The sequence below is a fragment of the Drosophila innubila genome (assembly GCF_004354385.1).
Source record: "Drosophila innubila isolate TH190305 chromosome 3R unlocalized genomic scaffold, UK_Dinn_1.0 2_E_3R, whole genome shotgun sequence".
NCBI classification, from domain to species: domain Eukaryota; kingdom Metazoa; phylum Arthropoda; class Insecta; order Diptera; family Drosophilidae; genus Drosophila; species Drosophila innubila.
Window position 1 is genome coordinate 7716680 of NW_022995380.1, and position 18755 is coordinate 7735434.

The 18755-nt window shown below is 37.0% G+C and overlaps 4 protein-coding genes across 6 annotated transcripts; 2 read left to right on the forward strand and 2 right to left on the reverse strand.

Annotated features, from left to right (window-relative positions):
• Positions 1 to 353: 353 nt before the first annotated feature.
• LOC117791640 (anoctamin-1) lies at positions 354 to 10976 on the reverse strand. Of its 2 annotated transcripts, XM_034631447.1 has the most exons (15): positions 10283 to 10976; positions 6185 to 6518; positions 6060 to 6128; positions 5875 to 5946; positions 5251 to 5411; positions 5018 to 5186; positions 4836 to 4956; positions 4663 to 4774; positions 4042 to 4600; positions 3775 to 3978; positions 3244 to 3705; positions 2997 to 3172; positions 2823 to 2928; positions 1152 to 1290; positions 354 to 1089 (listed from the first exon to the last, which is right to left on the reverse strand). In XM_034631447.1, exons 1-15 carry the CDS (start codon positions 10657 to 10659, stop codon positions 896 to 898), a joined length of 3255 nt encoding a protein of 1084 aa, XP_034487338.1. In that variant the 5' UTR covers positions 10660 to 10976; the 3' UTR covers positions 354 to 895. The 2 variants fall into 2 exon arrangements, with proteins under 2 accessions (XP_034487338.1, XP_034487339.1); XM_034631448.1 differs by lacking the exon at positions 5875 to 5946.
• LOC117791642 lies at positions 1854 to 2809 on the forward strand. Of its 2 annotated transcripts, XM_034631450.1 has the most exons (5): positions 1854 to 2043; positions 2100 to 2221; positions 2291 to 2447; positions 2550 to 2654; positions 2720 to 2791. In XM_034631450.1, the coding sequence occupies exons 1-5, from the start codon at positions 1854 to 1856 to the stop codon at positions 2734 to 2736; spliced, it is 591 nt and encodes a 196-aa protein (XP_034487341.1). In that variant the 3' UTR covers positions 2737 to 2791. The 2 variants fall into 2 exon arrangements, with proteins under 2 accessions (XP_034487341.1, XP_034487340.1); XM_034631449.1 differs by having other exon boundaries at positions 2550 to 2809.
• A 650-nt stretch (positions 10977 to 11626) lies between the features above and the next one.
• Positions 11627 to 12645, reverse strand: LOC117790926 (V-type proton ATPase subunit G). Its single transcript, XM_034630541.1, has 3 exons — positions 12460 to 12645; positions 12201 to 12301; positions 11627 to 12123 (listed from the first exon to the last, which is right to left on the reverse strand). The coding sequence occupies exons 1-3, from the start codon at positions 12539 to 12541 to the stop codon at positions 11953 to 11955; spliced, it is 354 nt and encodes a 117-aa protein (XP_034486432.1). The 5' UTR covers positions 12542 to 12645; the 3' UTR covers positions 11627 to 11952.
• Positions 12646 to 13936: 1291 nt separating this feature from the next.
• LOC117791532 (alpha-taxilin) lies at positions 13937 to 16107 on the forward strand. Its single transcript, XM_034631321.1, has 4 exons — positions 13937 to 14074; positions 14146 to 14546; positions 14682 to 14828; positions 14888 to 16107. The coding sequence occupies exons 1-4, from the start codon at positions 14003 to 14005 to the stop codon at positions 15807 to 15809; spliced, it is 1542 nt and encodes a 513-aa protein (XP_034487212.1). The 5' UTR covers positions 13937 to 14002; the 3' UTR covers positions 15810 to 16107.
• Positions 16108 to 18755: the final 2648 nt, after the last annotated feature.

Here is an 18755-nt window from a genome sequence, read left to right on the forward strand (position 1 = left end):
TTATGAAAAGTTTGAATGTAAGCACATTTGAATTCCTAAAATATCTCATTACACATAAATTGTTTAATCAAAAATGTTTTGTTTTTCTGCAAGAGAATTTATCAATCAATCCCATTCTTCAGTCAAATATAAACAAAAGATTATTAAAATATTTCCAGTAATTCCATGACAATTCAAAACAATTTAAATTGTTATTTTACTTTAAATAAGTACACAAGGAAGATTCATTTCAACATACAATATTAATATCTTTATAATCAATTGATTTAATTTAATAAATACATTCAATGCCCAGATAGTTCACTTATATTACACGAATATATATGTGTATATAATATATATATTGTTTTAATATATATTTATTACTTAATCTAAAACAGATTCACATTTATTTATGGTAGGTTCAATAGGTGTTTCGAGAGAGCCTGAGTTTCATTACAAACAATAGATGAGATTAAAAAACATATATTGCAAGGAAAATAATTATATTAACACAAACAAAATGAATTAAATTCAATTGAAGTGATGCACGATTGCTCATTCGCATATTATATATCATTAATTAATAATAAATATTTTTACTATTTGTGCTTGCTTAATATTTTTTGGCACTAATAATTGTGATCTATTTATATTTATGTTGAGGCCTTTGCACAGGTACTCAATTGTTTGATATTTTAAAGTGAATTGATATCAAAATCACATTTGTCTATAACAAAAATGAGACGTATTTTTAGTGAGTAAAGCTTAAAAACCACATGGCAAACAATTGCACATATTATTGAGATAAAAACTAATTAAGTGAGTGAAAGGAACTGGCGTAACACAATAATCTTAAGCTAATAATTCAACTAAATAATCATTTGTTAATGAGAGTTGAATTTGTGAGTAGTTTTTAACAGTCTGCACCCGAAATGCCTGTAATCGGGTTTTCGGCATGTATTATTGAGTCCATTTCAATTTCGGAGAGATGCGGATTAAGTAGTTTTTCAATCTTAATGAACTTTGCATTTGGCTCATCCACCGAGGCAGCATCTACCTCCTGTTCACTGGGATCGCGCATAACTGAATGACTACGCTTAGCACGCTCTGAAATAAACAGTTGTTGAATCAAAATATTATCAATATAAAGAAGTAAATTAATCACTTACCAAATCGCGCACGTTGCGCCTCTTGGTCAATGATAATCTCATTGGTTATGTAAGCCTCTCGTCTGATTTGATCTCGTAGCTCCACACTCATGTCGGGAATGCACCATCGCACCAGTATCATGACAAGCGCCACAAAGTTCTGAAAACGTTGACAGAAAATTAATACTCTCTGTATGTTTAAAACAACCTTCAGAGCACTTTAACAACCAACTAATTGCCAGTCCCCATTTCATCAGACTTTAGACCTTACTTATTGCTTCAATTGGGGTTATTAGTTCAGAGTAAAACCTTAAAAATGCATTGGCTGCCAGCGAAATGAAAGTGTTAAATCAATTGGTCATTAGTAAATCAGCCACATGAAGTGCTTAGCCAAGTAAATGATCAAAATTTAAGCGCATAGCTTGGCTATATACGAAAAGAGAGCAAACATTCCCAAAGTACAAGACAAGCTGGCAATTAACCTGAAGAAGCCCATGGATCTAGTTCATGTGCGACACATTGTGGGCTTTTCATTCTAAGCTAAGACTGTTTAAATAGAGAAAAATGGCAACTACATAAAAATGGGACCTAGTTTTGTCCACATTGCAACGAATTTGATTCAGTATCAGCAAATACTTCGAGACGAACGCACGCGTTCTAAAAAATTATACAAAAATAAAGGACAATTAACCAAAAAATATTTAAGTTTAGCATAAACTAAACATGAAACGCTTTGCCTGTTTGAATCTGTGCTCAGTTGGCATAAGCATAGCCTGTTTGGATGCTTTAATTGCAGTGTGCATCTTGAGCCTCTCCAGCTATCATTTGTATTATGATTTCATGGACTTGACGCAATGGCAGCAGGCTGATGTGCAAATAATGAGTCCTTTCGGAACATTTGTCGCCACTCTGGGTAACAAAATAAAATTTACAAACATTTTAATGTATCTAACTTAAACAATTTTTAAGTGGACTATGTGCTGGTACATGAATTCTCCCAGGCTTTCTATATGATACTAACAGTAACTGTTTGGGTCAAAGCATTGATAAATCTGATTGTGGCAGGCATTCTAGTCGATGGCATCAAACAGGTAAGTACATAAAAAATATGTATATAAATTTAATAAGTTTAAATTAAGCTATCTTTAATTTAAACAAAGCGCCGACTCATTTGCATTGCCCCATGGTTGATTAATACTTGTGCATCGATGGTTATTGAGGTAGCTATATTTGTTAGCCTGGAGCTGAAGATTGACGAAGTGGATGCCTCAATTGATCGACGCATAGCACGTAGTGTGCTCTTTGGTGTATTTATAGGTAGGTAACATATTCTTGACTTTTTATTTACCTAATTTTTGAATTCCCAATTCGACTTTTCATGTTTGTATTTCCTAATTACATTTTTCATTATATTACTAGTACTAAATGCGTTATTTGCCTATGGAATTTATGCGTTGTATCGCATGCTGAAGACCTCAACAAATGAAAATCGTGTGCTACAAGAGAGCATTGTGGAAACCTCGGGTATGTTTCAGCATATCAAGGTTTAAAGTGTTGAACTTGTCTAGCAATTAATTGGAATTCTACAGAAAGCAAACTTATTTAGTTGGACTTGATAAGGGTATTTTCTTAATCAATGTACAAGCATTTATGTAATGAAACAAATAAAACGAAACAACTCTCAGAACTTACTTCAAAAACTACAACAAAGCCCAAACGACATGCCAGAATTATATAGAAATCGCTCGTCAATTTGTAATGATTCGCTGAGCTTGGTGGCTCCCGAAAGTCCGTGTACCTTGAAATTAAGAAAAAGAAAATATGTATTAAAAATTAAACCATTAAAATTATTTTCTTGTTATTTACTTGCACGTTGTAATGTTTGAATAATCTCCAGCAAGGCTCTTTAGCTTATCCGAATCCGAGATTTTAAACTCGGACAAAGTAAAGTCCAAGTAACCAGTTAGAGTACCATCTTTAGACTTTAAGCAGCGATAGACCAAACGTGGTATCATGTCCGAGGTGAAGGCAATGATGAATCCCTAATATAAGGAAAATATATAACATTTGTAAGTAAATTACTTTACATAAATAAAATGAATTGTCAACTTACATTTGTTATGACACTCAGTTTGCCAATGCAATCGAGTATTCGATACCAGACTCCAATGTCCCTGACACGCTGCGAGACAGGTCTCTTATGATGTGTCAACAGTTTCTTGGCATCCAACCGCATTTCGAGTATATTGTTAAGTAACGCAAAGAAGGGAGCAAGCGGAAAGGCAGCCACAAAGATGGTGGCAAAACCGTATTGTAGAACCATTTCCAGATATTCTGGAAACAAGCTACGTGGACCCCAATCAAGAAGTTTTAAATCACGCATCCAGCGTTCATCCTTCGTTTTATCCGGTTTAACCTCATTGCTGAAGAGCCGCGAAAGACCCACCTGAATGGCCAACACTCTGCGCCAAAACATGGGCAAGTAAACCTCTAGTATAGTATTAAAAGCCTGTTTGCCAATCATTATAATGGCCAGTTGTATACAAAGCTCTGTCAAACAGCCGCCAGATGAGCACTAAAATTATTTAAAACAATTGCATTAAGTACAAATAAATTTTCATAGTTAAATTAATGACAAACTGACCTCCTCTTGACGATATTTAAATACCGTTATGTAGTCTCCCGGGTGGCCAACAAATTTACCTTTGAAGAACGCAATATAAAATATGGAAGCGTAATAATTTACAAATTGCAAGAGGTAAATTTTAAGCGTCAACGAATCATCGAATTGTGTTTGAGTGCGCCACATTTCCAGCTCCGTGAGATACTCAGCCAAATGATTATACAGCTGGAATTTAGATAAAAATAATAAGAGTTACATTCGCGTTTAATTCATTATCTAGTCACTTACATAGTTCAATACATATAGCAGGCAGAGATTGACAAATGCAGCTGATGCAGCGGCCAAGACAATAGCTTTCGAAGTGGTCATTCCACTGCCATCGACTTTAAGAGCAGCCAGCATGGACATGCGATGGACAACCACAGCAACGAGAGCCACAAAAGCCAAGGCTATTAGTAGCACCACCACAGAGAAGCTAAAAACTGTCGCTGGCAATTTCATTCGCCAAAATGGCACCGTTGGTTCTTTCATGTTGGTAACATAGTCGGTGCGCGTCGGTTCAATGTGTTCCAGACGGGCCAAATATTGTGGTCTTGGATGTTCCTCGTGTACATCAAATCCTGTCAAATCCCAACGATGTGTTATCTCAGCCGAATAGCGTTTCCAAAGCTCCAAAAAGAGCGTTGCCCAAAAAGACATAAAGACGGCAAAGAATATCGTACTGGGATTGTCTATAAGGTAGGTAATTTTGGCATAGTTGCAGGTCTCCTTCAAATTCCAAAATTCACACCAATCGCAGAGCGGACACATTGTAAAATTTTCGTTTGAGCGCAGGCAGATATCTTGACTGAAACGAAGAGAAATCTGAATTAGTTGAGGTTTTTATCGAAAGGATTGCAAGAAAATTACACAGGCACATAGTTCTTGAGTGAGATCCAGGAGTAAAGGAAACAAATGACGCCCACAATGGAGGCCAGGAGCAGCATGTATGTATAGAAACCCAACCAGGCGAAGTATAGGCCTAACAACAAGAATTATGAAATCATCAATCGGTTAACTTATTGGCTGTAATAACTCGTTACCAATCTTGACGCCAAAGTATTCCTTGATATCGTCCAGTGGCTGATAGCGATACCATTTTCTTACTGATGCCCAGTTTGAGTAGAGCAATTCTCGCATTGTGCCAACTTCCGTAATCTCGCCCTAAAAAAGTGTTGATATTGTTTGCAATTGCGGTTACACATATTGGACAAAGGATACACACATCATGTAGAGGATAGGCGGCACAGTAGACACCCTCGGCCACCAGACGTTCAATACCAAAAGCCATGTCATTGTGACGCTTGGCAGGAAAACGTTGACGATCTAATATGAATTCCACAATTCGCGACCTCACAGCTGTTGTAAAGAAACAATCCTGTCGTATATCAAAACTAAAAAGATGGATTTGATTTATAGAATTTGGTTTATATAGATTCATATATTTAACAAACTTACAGATACTCCTTGTCACGGCTGTATATTGCCGTAAAACGATGCGCACGTTTCGGAAAGATCCGCTCATCCACATAAATATTACGCAGAAAAAATTGGCAGACAGTTTTGAGACTAGAATAAACACTTCTTGTGGAACGATTTACCGCTGATAGACCAGGTATCTGAAATGATAAATAAAATGATTAGCAAGTGATTGTGATTTGACATTAAAAGAGTTAAAAATATGTCGATTAAATATTAGGGAACAACACAAGACCAAAAATATGTTCCAAGTTGTCTTTTCGCTTCGGTACCACAAATTTGTAGTGAAATCTCAGCGAAAAGGGAACTTGAAACAGGAAAAAAAGTTAGGTTAAGTAACTGGTAAATAATTTACAACAATGGGTATAAAATAATAACTTCACAACATATTTATAGCGAGATATTTACATAAATATAAATATATATTTTATTTGAAATCAGAGGCTTCTACTGATTGAATACAAGATAAAAACTTATAGCTGAAGCTGACTTGAGGTTAAGCATAAGATAGACATAACAAATACGAGTACTCATAGATCGTAGCGTATCTGGAACAATTGTTAATTGGATATATATATTTAAGACCTGGACACTTTGGCAGACCTTCTTGGATAAATAATGCGCCGCATTGTGTAGACGATTTGATCTTTCATAAACGCGCATATTACAAAAGGACTAAAAATAACATAAAACATGGGCATAAAAATATAAATATCAATAATTGATCAAACAATTTTGTTGCTAAGTTCATTCCAAGTTAAAATTACTAGAAACAAATAGAAACTCACTTCCTTCATGGGCATACGCAACTTAAGTATCTCCGCATAGCGACGCAGCACCTCCAGAGGAGCATGTATCTGAAATATAGATTTTTTAGTATAGATTCCAAAGAAAGATTGAAGTTGAAGCTCACTTTGACAAAGTAGATTTGCTCCTTTTGACTGAGCTCCACCTCGAGTCCTTGATGTATTAGATTCTCTTGAAATACGCGACGCTTTTCCGTATTTTCCGTTTCCGTGGGCTCGTGTGCATTGATCTTGTAGGCGAGCACAAAGTCAATAGAACGTTTGCAATCCTCAAAGAAGAGGGAGGTATTGAGCTCAGCTCTTTGATAGAATTCACGTGGACAGCTGCATTCGCGCTCATCGTAACCGGGTTCACTCATTGGCAGTAAAGGGGTTGAGTGATTGGACTTGCCGTTGGCCAACTGACCGCCAATCTCTGGCAGTGGTAAGGTACTTGAGCTACTACAAAAAAAAAAGAACAACATTTTGAAATATTATTTATAGATTGTTCAACAAGTTTCTGAAACACGTGGAGCCAAATTAAGCTTCAGGTCATGCCCCAATAGGGGTTCAGACCATTTAATAATAACAGTTGGACACGAGCTTGTGCCTGATTTCATTAAGTAGAAGGAACCCAACCCAAGTAATGGCTCCCAGTGGTCCCGACATAAACTTTCAACACCACAGGGACACTCCTGTAGCCAAAGGCCCGACGTGCCCATCGCTCATAATAATGACCTCCTACTTCCCAACTATTTAGGTCAATATAAATGACAGCTCTTAACATTTTATCACAACGCATAATAATCTCCAGAAAATCTTTAACAAGCATATGGCGATTGATATAATTCTGAAAATTACTAACAACTTTATGCTACGTATTTGTATATAACTTAAGCAAATTTATTTTTACTTGGAATGTATGTAACAGGTATATATATTCGCGATCAGCATCAACAGCCGAGCCGATATAGAATATTAAATGTATTGTATATTAATGTTTTAACAGCAAACTGTAAAAATGCAACTGGAAATGAATCAGAGAAAATAGAACTCAAGTTTTAATCATATGAACAAGAGCGGGGAACTTAAAGCTCTCCGTAATACACTTGTTAATGGGTTAAATGTTTGCACATTTTATATATTAGTATACATATACGAAATCTATATGCATATTATATACTTAATATTTGTCTGTGAACCACGTTTCTTTAGAAAAACACACACATGATTCAGTTTCAGTAGCTAATATATGTATTTAATGAATCACTCAAGCATCAAATTATGCATAACTTTGTGCAAATAACAATTAAATGAGTAAATGTAATAGTTGGAAATAGAAAGGAAAATGATATTCGATATCTTATCACGATTTAATTTAAAGAATTTGAAGATTAAGGTCCGTTTTTGCAACCTAACTATAAAATAAATTGATGTTAAATGTTTCGAAATTAATGTGAGATTTAAATATGAGATTTAATATCTAGCAAATTATATTTAACGGAAGTATGAAAGAACGTGCTTTTGAATGTTAACTTACTGATTTAAAAAGAAACTTAAATTTTTAAAGAAAACGAAACTAAAAACTGACCATACAATAGGTTTTGTTTGAAAAGGAAAACAAATTCATAATCATTATTAAAAATTCTATATTAATTCTTAAAAACCCAAAAAATTTTTTAAAAATAAATTTTAAATTCTGACTATGATAGTTAAAACTATATATATATATCATTTATATCATTATCTGATCAGACACCCTTCGTGATGCTCTTATCACTAGCGCGGATTTCCGTCAACAGTGATAGTATATAATTTTATTTTTGAAGCATCCGAACCTAAACAACAAATCGTTTCTAGAGTATTGTTTGAATGAAATGAATAACGATCATTTCGATTTTATTCTGGCATACCTAAAGCATTATTATAATTTATAGAAGAATAAATTGAAAATTCAAAGCGACAATCACTTATTTATGTACATATAATTGGTAAATCATATTTGCATTAAGAAAACTCATAGTATAATGTTATCAGCATTACTGCGAACGAGCTATAATTATAACATTGTGCAAGACGAAAAAAAAACATGACCGGACTTAACGGTTGTGCCCCATTTCGGGGCTTAGAAATGCAATATTACATTTTTTCATCATTACTTTTTTTAATTTTAATCATGGTTTCATACAAAATTTAATAAATAATATATACTTTCTTTACATGGCTACATGCTAGAAATTTAATTTAATAATTTTAGTAAATAATCACCCGCATCTTTAGCTGTACGTGATCCCAAACAACATGTAGATTTGTGTTATTAAAGAAATATACAAGTATCGCTGGCAGTGACTAATCGCAAATGTTTGGGACTATAAATATACTATAAATACTATGCTATCTACTATAAATACTGTATCCAGTTCATTAACTAATTTGATGTTCGTTTGTTATGTTTTGTGTTCTCTTTTAGCTATCATTCGTGGAAGTATTTTGGAGATTACCACAAAAAGTTGTTACTTCTATATTTTTTTAATTTATAGGCCTCTAAGACTCACAGCCGTTGACCTTCTGCAAGACAGTAATTAACTTGAAGCTTTTTAAAAATTATTCACATTTACAAGCAATTTGTTTACACATGTATGATGGTTTTTGTTTTGTATGACCATCAAAAGCCCACAGTTTCATTTTTGGCAGCTTTTAATTTAATCAAGGCCAAAAGCAAATGAAATTATTAAAGATTTCGGGCACAAACAAGAGATAGAGGTGAAAATTTGCAAAAGCATTTTGAGTACTGTTTATATAATTTGTTGTTTATTGTTTAATGATATTGCAAATATTAGTTCTTGACAGAAATTTGAGGATCGGTGACACACAACTGAAACAAAACCCACGCAACACTCCAAAATTCAACAAAAAAGAAAGATGCATACGCAACAGAGAGATTCATTGTCTTTTGGATGATTAATACACGAAAAAACACAAAGTCTGATAACCAAAGAAAGATAAAAACGATAATAAACTTGTTTTCAAGACTATTGAAGGACATTTCCGTTTCCTTTTCCCCTTTGTTAACCTACCCAGCAACAAATTGACATTAACATAGATTACAATAATTTGCAATGACTCTCGTACGTTGTTCACGCGAATTATTAATAAATTAAACACTTGCGAGAGGTGCAAAAACGAATTAAGTGAAAGCCCAACGCGATGACAACGTCCAACGCGCAGCAGCAACGACAACAAACTGAATAAGAAAAAACAATGAAGCAAGAGACCAACAGCTAAGCGGGAGAGCATTTACCGGGTTGTCTTGTCAGAAATTCCCCTTAACACACAGCGCCCAACCCGCTCACATGCTCACAAGCAACCATTCAACAGCAGCTCACGGCAGCAAATCAGCTGTTATTGGCGTCTGTGTCGCATGGCAAAACGTGAGCAGCGGAGAGAGAGATTCAAGAAGAGAGAAGGGGAGAGCGAGAGCGCACTTGTTGCGCTTAACAGATCACTGTGCAAGTGCTAGGGAATATTATTGTCTGTACGAGTGCATGTGTTTGTTTGCGTTTAGGTGTCCAATTGGGTAAATTGACTGACGTTTCAAATTTCCAATAAGAAATGACGATTATTGGAAAACTGTCGTGTATGATTATTACAGTAGTTGCTCTGTTTGTAAACACATAAATTATGTATGATTATCATTAAGCTCAAAAGGGCACTGCGCATTGACTTTTGTCTCAGACAAAGCTAAATAAGTGACTTTATACAGGGTGCCAGGGTATTTTTGTTAAGATGATGGGGAAATTTGTTTCCAACTTCAACAGTATTTTAGTTATTGTAACAGGTTAACACCTAAGAGTTCTCCATTTATATCACGATTTTATCAATGTAGCATCATAAACAAACATCAATTCGCACTTTCGAAGCCGAAGAAAAAAGAAACCGCCATAATGGAAAAAGAGAATATACAGGGTGCCCAACAAGAGTTAGTTTTTGAAATTATTTTAAACTGCAATGCCAGCCAAAAACTGATAATAAATACATAGAAAAAAGCAACTTGATTATATCTAGCAAAAAAGCCTAACAAGATGTAGTTTTATAAATGATTTTAAGCTGCTTAAAAATCACCGTGTAACGGAGCAATGCCAGCACAACAAAAGATAAATAGAAAATAATTGAGCTAATGTTCATTTCCTCTCTATGGGGGATTTATAGTCTATCTCGTCACTCACCTCTCCGCAAATCTGGCGCGCTTCTCGTGCAAATTAAGTGATTCACTCGATGACATTCTTGTTGCTTCTGTGGCATCGTCGCCTCGCTCGAGATTCATGAAACGCGTTGTCGCATCCACGTCCGTATGCGGATTGTTCCGCTTGAGGCCGTCGCTCCATATGCTTTCGCTGGCCACGAGTTTGCCCTTAATGCCAACCCGCTTCACCAGCTCCATGTCGTAGGGCGCCAATGGAGCCGTGTAGGGAGGTTCCACTTCACCAGATGCCGCCGGAGAGAGCAGCTGAGAGGATTCATTTGCCGGCTGTGCGGGAGGCTGTGGAGAATAATTCGTTTCCAACTCATTGGAATTGCCATTGGCATTATCTAAATTTAGCATATTGCTTTATTCTTGTGCTAATTTCTCGTTCAACTTGTTTACTTTCTTTCATGACATTTGCATTTGTGTGCGTGTGCATGTGTGTGCGTGTGGCTGGCACAAATTTCGGTTCGCGTTGGCCAAAATAAATCAACGCGAAGTCAGCTTGAATTTAAAGTGAAAAACATTAAAAATGACTTCAGGTAATCACTGGTTATTAAGTCTTGCGCTTATTATTTTATATATTACACAATTGATTGCATTGCCGTGATTGCGATGCGCTCAAAATAACGGCACCAGTGCTCGCGGCGAGTGCGATAGAACCGCTTCTAGCGAAACGAAAATAAACACTAACCAGTACTGCCAACTTTTTCGAGGAATAAACAGCTGTTTCTGGCTGGAAAGCATCCGAAAAATAGCTGAAATTGCAATGCCAAATGGCTAGTGCTGGTAAACACGGCTCATTTAGGTGAACAAGCTCACTTGTTCTTTTTCCGAGGTAAGTTAATTAAAATTGAAAAAAATAAACATGTCAAGAAATAATTAAGCTGATTGCATTTCGTTTGTTTATTTTTAAACAGCTGTTGGTAAAAATAAGTAAGTAATGAGTCTTTCTACCAGTGCTATCAACTCTCCTAGCTAGAAAATGTGCAAGAAAGACAAAAAGTTTATAGGTTGATTTTATATCCTGCGTTCATTGAATATAGACAAAGGTACTAAAACACTATAAATCATATATATCCTAGATCAGTCTTAAAAATTAAGTTTGTATAAAAACACCAAGACTTCAGAGACTCTAAGAGCAATATTTGCAGGGCTTAATTTAATTTTAAATTCCCGCTAGCCGTTATTTTACAATTTTTCCCGCGATTGGCATTCGAAAAACTGCAGATTTGGCCGAAAAAAGCTGAATGAGCAACACTGTTTAATACCCTATTGTTATCCAGATTATTTTAAGTAAAGATCTCAAAAATAAATAAGTAAATTCTTCAAGAAAAATAATAACTTGTATTTATACGGAATAAAACATTAACAAAATAAGAAACATAAGTTCAGGAAAACAATCAGCGTCTTAAACACAAAAAATTTAATTTTTAAGTGCACCGAGATTTTTCGCTCTTGGTGAAACAACAAATTTTTAATATATGGAATAATAATACAGCTGTGTTTAATATAGTATGCACTATTATTAAGGGGCTAAATTATGCATTAAAAGAGTTGAACTTGGACATCGAATTTACAATAGAAACGAGCATATATGTATATTTTTTGGATGTGGCCAACGCCCCCAAAAACAACAACAACAACGGCACTTTACTTCCTGTTGTAGTTCTTGTGGACCTCGGGTGAGATGTTGTACACGAACTGCAGGATCTCCTGGATGACGGGCTCCTTGCGTGTCCGGATTGCGCCCTCCATGTCGGATAGCTTCACACGAGTATCAGCATCGATTTTCGCAGCAACACCTTCGCGGCTGCCCATGTGCTGAGGGAAGGGGGTAGAAAAGGGTGGAAGAATGCATCAGTCACTTGGATTAATACCTTTGATTAAGTTTAACTCACCTTGGCCTCGAACTCTTTGAATGCACGCTCACGCTCCTGACGGAATTTCTCAATCTCCTCGGTGGCCTCATCCTTGGCTTGCTTCAATCTCCTTGCCTTGCCTGCAAATTGAAACAAAGATTTCCCATTCAATCAATATCAATATTTACTTCAACCCACAAACGAATCATGTGACTGCTCGACGCGCGTAACGTCGATAGTGAAAAAACGTAAGTTTCTGTGTATCTGTAATTCCAATTGGAATTGTTGCTTTGCTTACGTTTTCTGGCCTCGGCAACCTTCTCAGCTGCTTTCTTTTCGGCAGCAAGCAATTGTTGGATTCCCTGCGTTTGGCTGGCCATTTTTAAGTGTATTTAATTTATATGTTTTTTGCTCGCTTCGGCCGTGGTATCAATGCAAGTTAAAAAAAGCAAGTGACGACTACGACGGCGACGGACTGACACAATCGACGTGAAAAATGTCATATGACGAAGTCACACACACGCATACATACACAATTGGCCTGAAAATCGATTATATCGAATGAATATCAGAGTTGACACACTATCGAATGCGACAACAACGTAACTATCGATAGGCTAACCTAACAGAATGTTCAATGAATGAGTGTTAGCAGCAGCTTATTCAACGATTACCACATATCGCATTCATTTCTTTATTTATTATTACGAAAGCACTATTGCAGACATAGCTATTTCGTAGCAGGTGTTGGTTATTTTAAAAGCTCGATTGGTAGAAACATTTGAAAATTGCTGTTTGTCGGCAATCTGGCTGTAAATGATGGCAGCACTGGTTGCCATTTCTGTTATGTGAGGAGCTGTGTTATGTGAGGAGTAAATTCTGTACACTGCCTCAAATTTTAAATGCAAAAAAACTCAATAAAAAGTTAATTAATTTGATGAAAATTAAAATTTAGAAATTAGACAAAATTAAGCTTAACATTTTAAAAAAGTTCGTCAGCCGTCGGGAAGAGAAGCTATCTAATTTAATTCTAAAAAGAAATAAAAATTATATCGACAAATCAAGAAAATTCTAAAAAAAAATTATCCGAAAATGTAAAAAATTTTAGAAAATAAAAAATAAAAAATCCGAAATTAAGTAAAGAAATGAAAAAACACCCAATTTCGGAAATTTACTTTTTTTTTTAATCACAAAAAATCGAGCAACATCGGAAACTTTTACCGGATGGGCAGCCCTCGGTTTTAAGACGCCGCGCCGCATTCTAACGGGATTTGTTTGAAGAATAATGGCGGATCATAAAAATATTAGCACCAATCCCGTATATTTTAAAAGGGAATATATATTTCACGTAAGGGAGCGGAAAGGCGATCAGGTGTTGGTAGAATGGCACAAGCACATCAGAGTGAGTAGTGCCCCTCCCTCCCCCCTCTCCACCCTTCTTCACACATTAACATTTTTTTACACCTTAAAAAAAACTTTGCAGCGATGCCTAATCCCAAAAGTGAGGGAAATGAATGAAGAAAAAAAAGCAGTCGCTGCTACCGCTGATCAAAGAAGGCGTCGGCGTCGTGGTCGCAACGACGTCGATAATGATCATAATGATGAAGCAGCCAAACAGCCGGTGGAGGAGGAGGATGAGGCCTCGATGTGATGGAAATTCAAATCAACCAACGAAATAATGGGAAATAATTTTTGTGATTTAGTTCGTTCGTTCAGTTCAGGATTTAGTTCAATAGAATCCGAACGACGTTCATACGACGCGGCTTTCCATTTACGTACATTTTCACTGAAATAGTAAAAATTGACGAATAGTAAATTCACATATATTGAGAAGATCAAATATGGAAAAGTTAAGCAAAGGCAAACGAGTAGCCCGCGAAGAGAAACAGCGGGAGCAAAAAGTTGAGGATGTGGTAAGTTATTTTCCATAGCAATTGAAATAGCATCGATTGCCATTAAAAATAATAAATATGCCCGTTACCAGGTGCTCAAATCGTTGGACGAATTCGGCACAAATGAGGACAAATTGAAGGCGCTGCTGCAGCAACATGTGGAGACCGAGAAGAAAGTGAGCCGGCTGACAAGCGAGATGCGCGCTCTGCAGCGGCACATGGAGAGTCAGCAGCGGGAGAAGGAGCAAGTGCAGCGGGAGCTGAACAAAAGTGTGCTGATGAGGGATAAGCTGCAGGAGGTGTGCCGTGAACAGCAGCGCATTCTCAAGTCGGTGAAAAACGAGAGCATGCTGCAAATAAAGGTCGAGGAGGAGCGACGCAAGGAGAGCCAAATCAAGTTCCAGAGCTCATTGACCGAGGTGCAAAAGTCGCTGACGAAGAACAACGAGGAGAACATCAAATTGCGTGATTACAACATCGAAATGACCAAAAAGTAAGAGGCGCTGCCAATAACAGACAACAGATGAAAACGACGGCGTGTCCAGTCTATTTATAGACCCAACACTGCATGTTGTGAGAGATCAACGCACCATATGTTCATATACTCATATGACTCTCTATTTTGTAGGTTAAAACTGCTGGCTGAACAATATCAGGCGCGTGAGAAGCACCTGGAGAAGCTCAATGAGCAGGTGCAGCTCGAGTCGCAGCTGCATCAGGCGAAGCTCAACAAGGCCCAGGTGGAGGCAGCCATGGAGAAGGAGATACTCACCAAGTGAGTGATATTGATAATTCCTACTGAATTCCCAATAACTGTTAGTCATATTTTTTAAGAGAAAACCAAATTGGTCTGGAGAAGCTGCTGCAGGCGCAACGTGCCATCAAGGATCTGACGGAGCGGGAGCAACAGCTGAAGGAGCAATTGAACATTTACACGGCTAAATACGATGACTTTCAGCAATCGCTGCAGAAATCAAACGAAGTCTTTGGCAGCTACAAGGTCGAGCTGGAGAAGATGTCCAAGCACACCAAGAAAATTGAAAAGGAAGCGCTAGGCTGGCGCCAGAAGTACGAAAAGGCCAATGCCATGGTAATTGAACTGGCAACGGAGAAACAGCAACGCGATCAGCTCTCGGAACGTCTTCAAAAGCAGGTGGAACAGCTACAAAAGCTGCTGCGTGCTCTGCAACTGGAGCGCACCACATTGCATCAGACACTGCGAGAGCAGAACATTGAGATTCCTCCAATGCCGCAACTGCCGCCTGAACCGACGCCAATCAAGATTGCGCCCGTTAACTCGGACAACGCCAAAATGGAACTGATGACCCGCAACTGTGCGGAATTGAAGCAAACACTTGCCAATCTGCAGAACCAAATGAAACTGCTGACCACAAACGATGCTAAAATTGCCGCCGCCGAGGCTGAGAAATGCAAACAAGCCGAGGAGCAGCAGAGAGCAAACAATGCCAAGAAGAACAATAAAAAGAAGGCGGCCAAATCAAAGGCAAAGGCAGCGGCAGCTGCTGCTGCTGCTGCGGCATCAACAGCTGAAGTTGAAGCCGAAGCCGATATTCAAACTGAAGCTGGCGTTGAGCCAGAAGCAGCCAACAAAGTGGAACAGCTGGGGGAAGCTCTTGATGATAATTTGGAAAAGCCTGCCGCATCCGAGTCTTCCGAAACTCTTGTCGATGCTTCGTCTACTTCGACTGTTAACGAAACAAAAGTGCCTGACTTAATTGCCTCCAAGACAGATTAGAGGCATGTTCATGCCACGCCCATTCAAATATATTGCCAGTGCCAGCATCGCATCCCTCCTCGACGGTTTTTTGTATTTAAAATTCATGTCCTTCCCTCTCAACACATTTGTGCATTTCGTCATTTGTAATTTTGAATAACGATCAAGCGAACATTTAAAATTCAACAACCACCATAAATCATAATTGCTACTAAATAATTATTTATTGTATTTTATATAAATCGTATTTATTTATGCGCTGATTGTAAGCTGACTGCAAAACCAAATTGATTAAAAAGTTTTTCTACAAATATAAATTGAATTTATTTCTTTTCTATCCATCGGTTGTTATACATAATACATAATTAATTAATTAATACATAATTAATGTGTGTTTTTCGAATACCTTTGATTATTTTAGTCAGTTCATTACATTTATAAATTAAATTCTCCACATACAATTTGTTTCACATTCAGCAAAGGAAAATAAATATTTTATTACAAATTGTTCATCAAAGAAAAATTCTGTTTACTTAAAATTTTTAAATTGTTTATAGGATCTAAAATTAGTCTACTTTCTATTACTTTTCTGTTAAGGGAAAGAAATATTGTAAAATAAACTGTAGGTAAAACGGATTTAAGAAAATATAAACCACTTTTTATATTTAAGAGAATATCTTTTTCTGTTATAATTCAGAAAGGTAATAAAGTAGTAGTTAAAAATGAATTCTAAAAGTACAGAGTAGAAAAATATGTGGTTGCGAAATCTTACTTAGTACAGATATTTCCGAATTATGTAGATCTCTGCTTTACAATAAGCAAGTATATAACAGAAACATCCAAAATTAGGATGCTTATGGGAATGCCGCATGGAGGGGCAAGAACAAACTTTGCAATTGCCGCAAGCAATTAAGTTTACAATTTGTTTAACGAAATAGTTTTTATTATAGTTGCTTCAATCACTGTTGTTGTTCCTGCTGCTGCTTTGCTGACTGCATAACTTTGGCAAGAAAGTTGTTAATGCTAAAATACCCTGTACCCACACAAATGGTGCCAGGCAGTTTATGCGCGCTCACTGTGCAAACTTATATGAAGAGAGAAGAAAAGAAAGAAAGTACAGCGTGTCTGCTATTAGTGCACTTTAGAAAAAATCAGTTTTCACTTCATGTAATGTACATTCTTGAATATTAATTTGTATATAAAATATTTTTCCTTTGTCAGATTTTCATTTTAAAAGGGTATAAATTCGTCGTCACTGGTGTCTTTTTGTTTGTTTTAGTTTCGTTGTGTGTTGTAAGAGTTGCCATCTTGGCACTCATCGAGGCGGCAACCTCGCATAATAGAACTGCAAATTGGCAACGTTAACGTCAACGTCGACGCTGACGTCGACAACAATGACTGTGTTTGGTGCCACTGTGTCTGCCATGGCATGCAACACATTGCAACGAGGTGTTGACAGGGGCAGGAGGAATGAGGCACGAGTTCCATGGCAGAGTTTCATGGTCATTATAATCGCGCTGTAATTATTTGCGGCACGCAGCTGTCATTTTAGTCAGGCGGCCACATTTTGATATGAATATGAATGATTTAAGCGCATGCAACGTGTGTGCGTTGTGTTAAGCTGACCCACCACACACACCTATTCACACGCATACTCTTACAGTAATCTCTGGCATTTTAAATAAGGCTTTTTAAGTGCGCCACTAAAGTAATTACTGAAATTAAATTAAATTGCATAAAGCGGCCGAGTTGTTGGGTATAAGGAAAAGACTCTAGTGTCCCCAGCGGGCTTAGTGTGAACAAGAACTTTTTTGTCCGTTTACCGACTATAAGATACCCCTCACTCAACTAAAACATTAATTATTTGTATTTACACAGAAACAAAATTCGGGATTCAGGGCTTAAAACAATTCAATGCGGTGTAAAGTGGGGTAATCCCGTACTTTTTTAAATGAAGTTTAAAATACGCTTTTCTTGATTTTAAACTTGAATTTTAACATGGAAACTCCCAAAATACAAACAATAATGCATACATTTAGGCGCTTGCTTTGATTAAATAACTTAACCTGACTTAAAAAAAAAAATATGATTTATTTACATATGTTTAATTTATCCAATCTTGATAATTTTAAGTGACAACAATAAAAGAGAATGTTCTTGTATTCCGATTCAGAATTTTTTTTTTTAATAATATGTAAAACAAAAATTTATAGTATATATGGAACGTTCGTTGTCAGAACTAGGGCTAAAATACACTTAGAATAAATGTTCTCCGATCTCTATGTAACATACATTGCCTCAAATATAAAATGCCCTTGCACTCTACGAGTTACGGGTACAAAAATGCCATATAAGCGACACATGTACATATGTATACGTGAAATATATTTCACGCACTTACACCCACACCCTAGCACCCAGATGCTCTCACACACAGACGCACGCTTGCTTAGCAGATGTGTGCACATTTCGCAGGCAATGAGCTTTTGAACATTTAATGAGTTAATACGTTAAATTTGAAAGCCTCGCAAGCGTGCGCCAAGTGCTTGGCCAGACTGCTTCCTGTTGTTGTTTTTCATTTTCATTTCCAAGAGCCTTATGGCCAACCCACAAGTTGCCCATTTTAGAGCTTGAAAAATGAAAATGTGAAAGCAACATCAAGCGTTTTACACACACACAAACATACACATTAAGCACTTGTCATTTGGCTGTAAAATGTCCGTCGTCTGTGCGTCCTTCTGTGCCTCGTCCGTTGTTGGTGAAAAGTGTGGCAATGCTCAAAACTCAACAATTTGGAGACTGGCGTCGGGGGCGGTATATACCACGCTTCTGACGGCTCATCCTAAGCTCTTGGGTATAATTTCTCAGGCACTGACAAAAGACGGCAATGTCGACTAACAGTGAAAGTTAACAGCGACGTCGACAGCGACGCAAGCAGCACAGCATAGGACCAACATATGCCTGAAA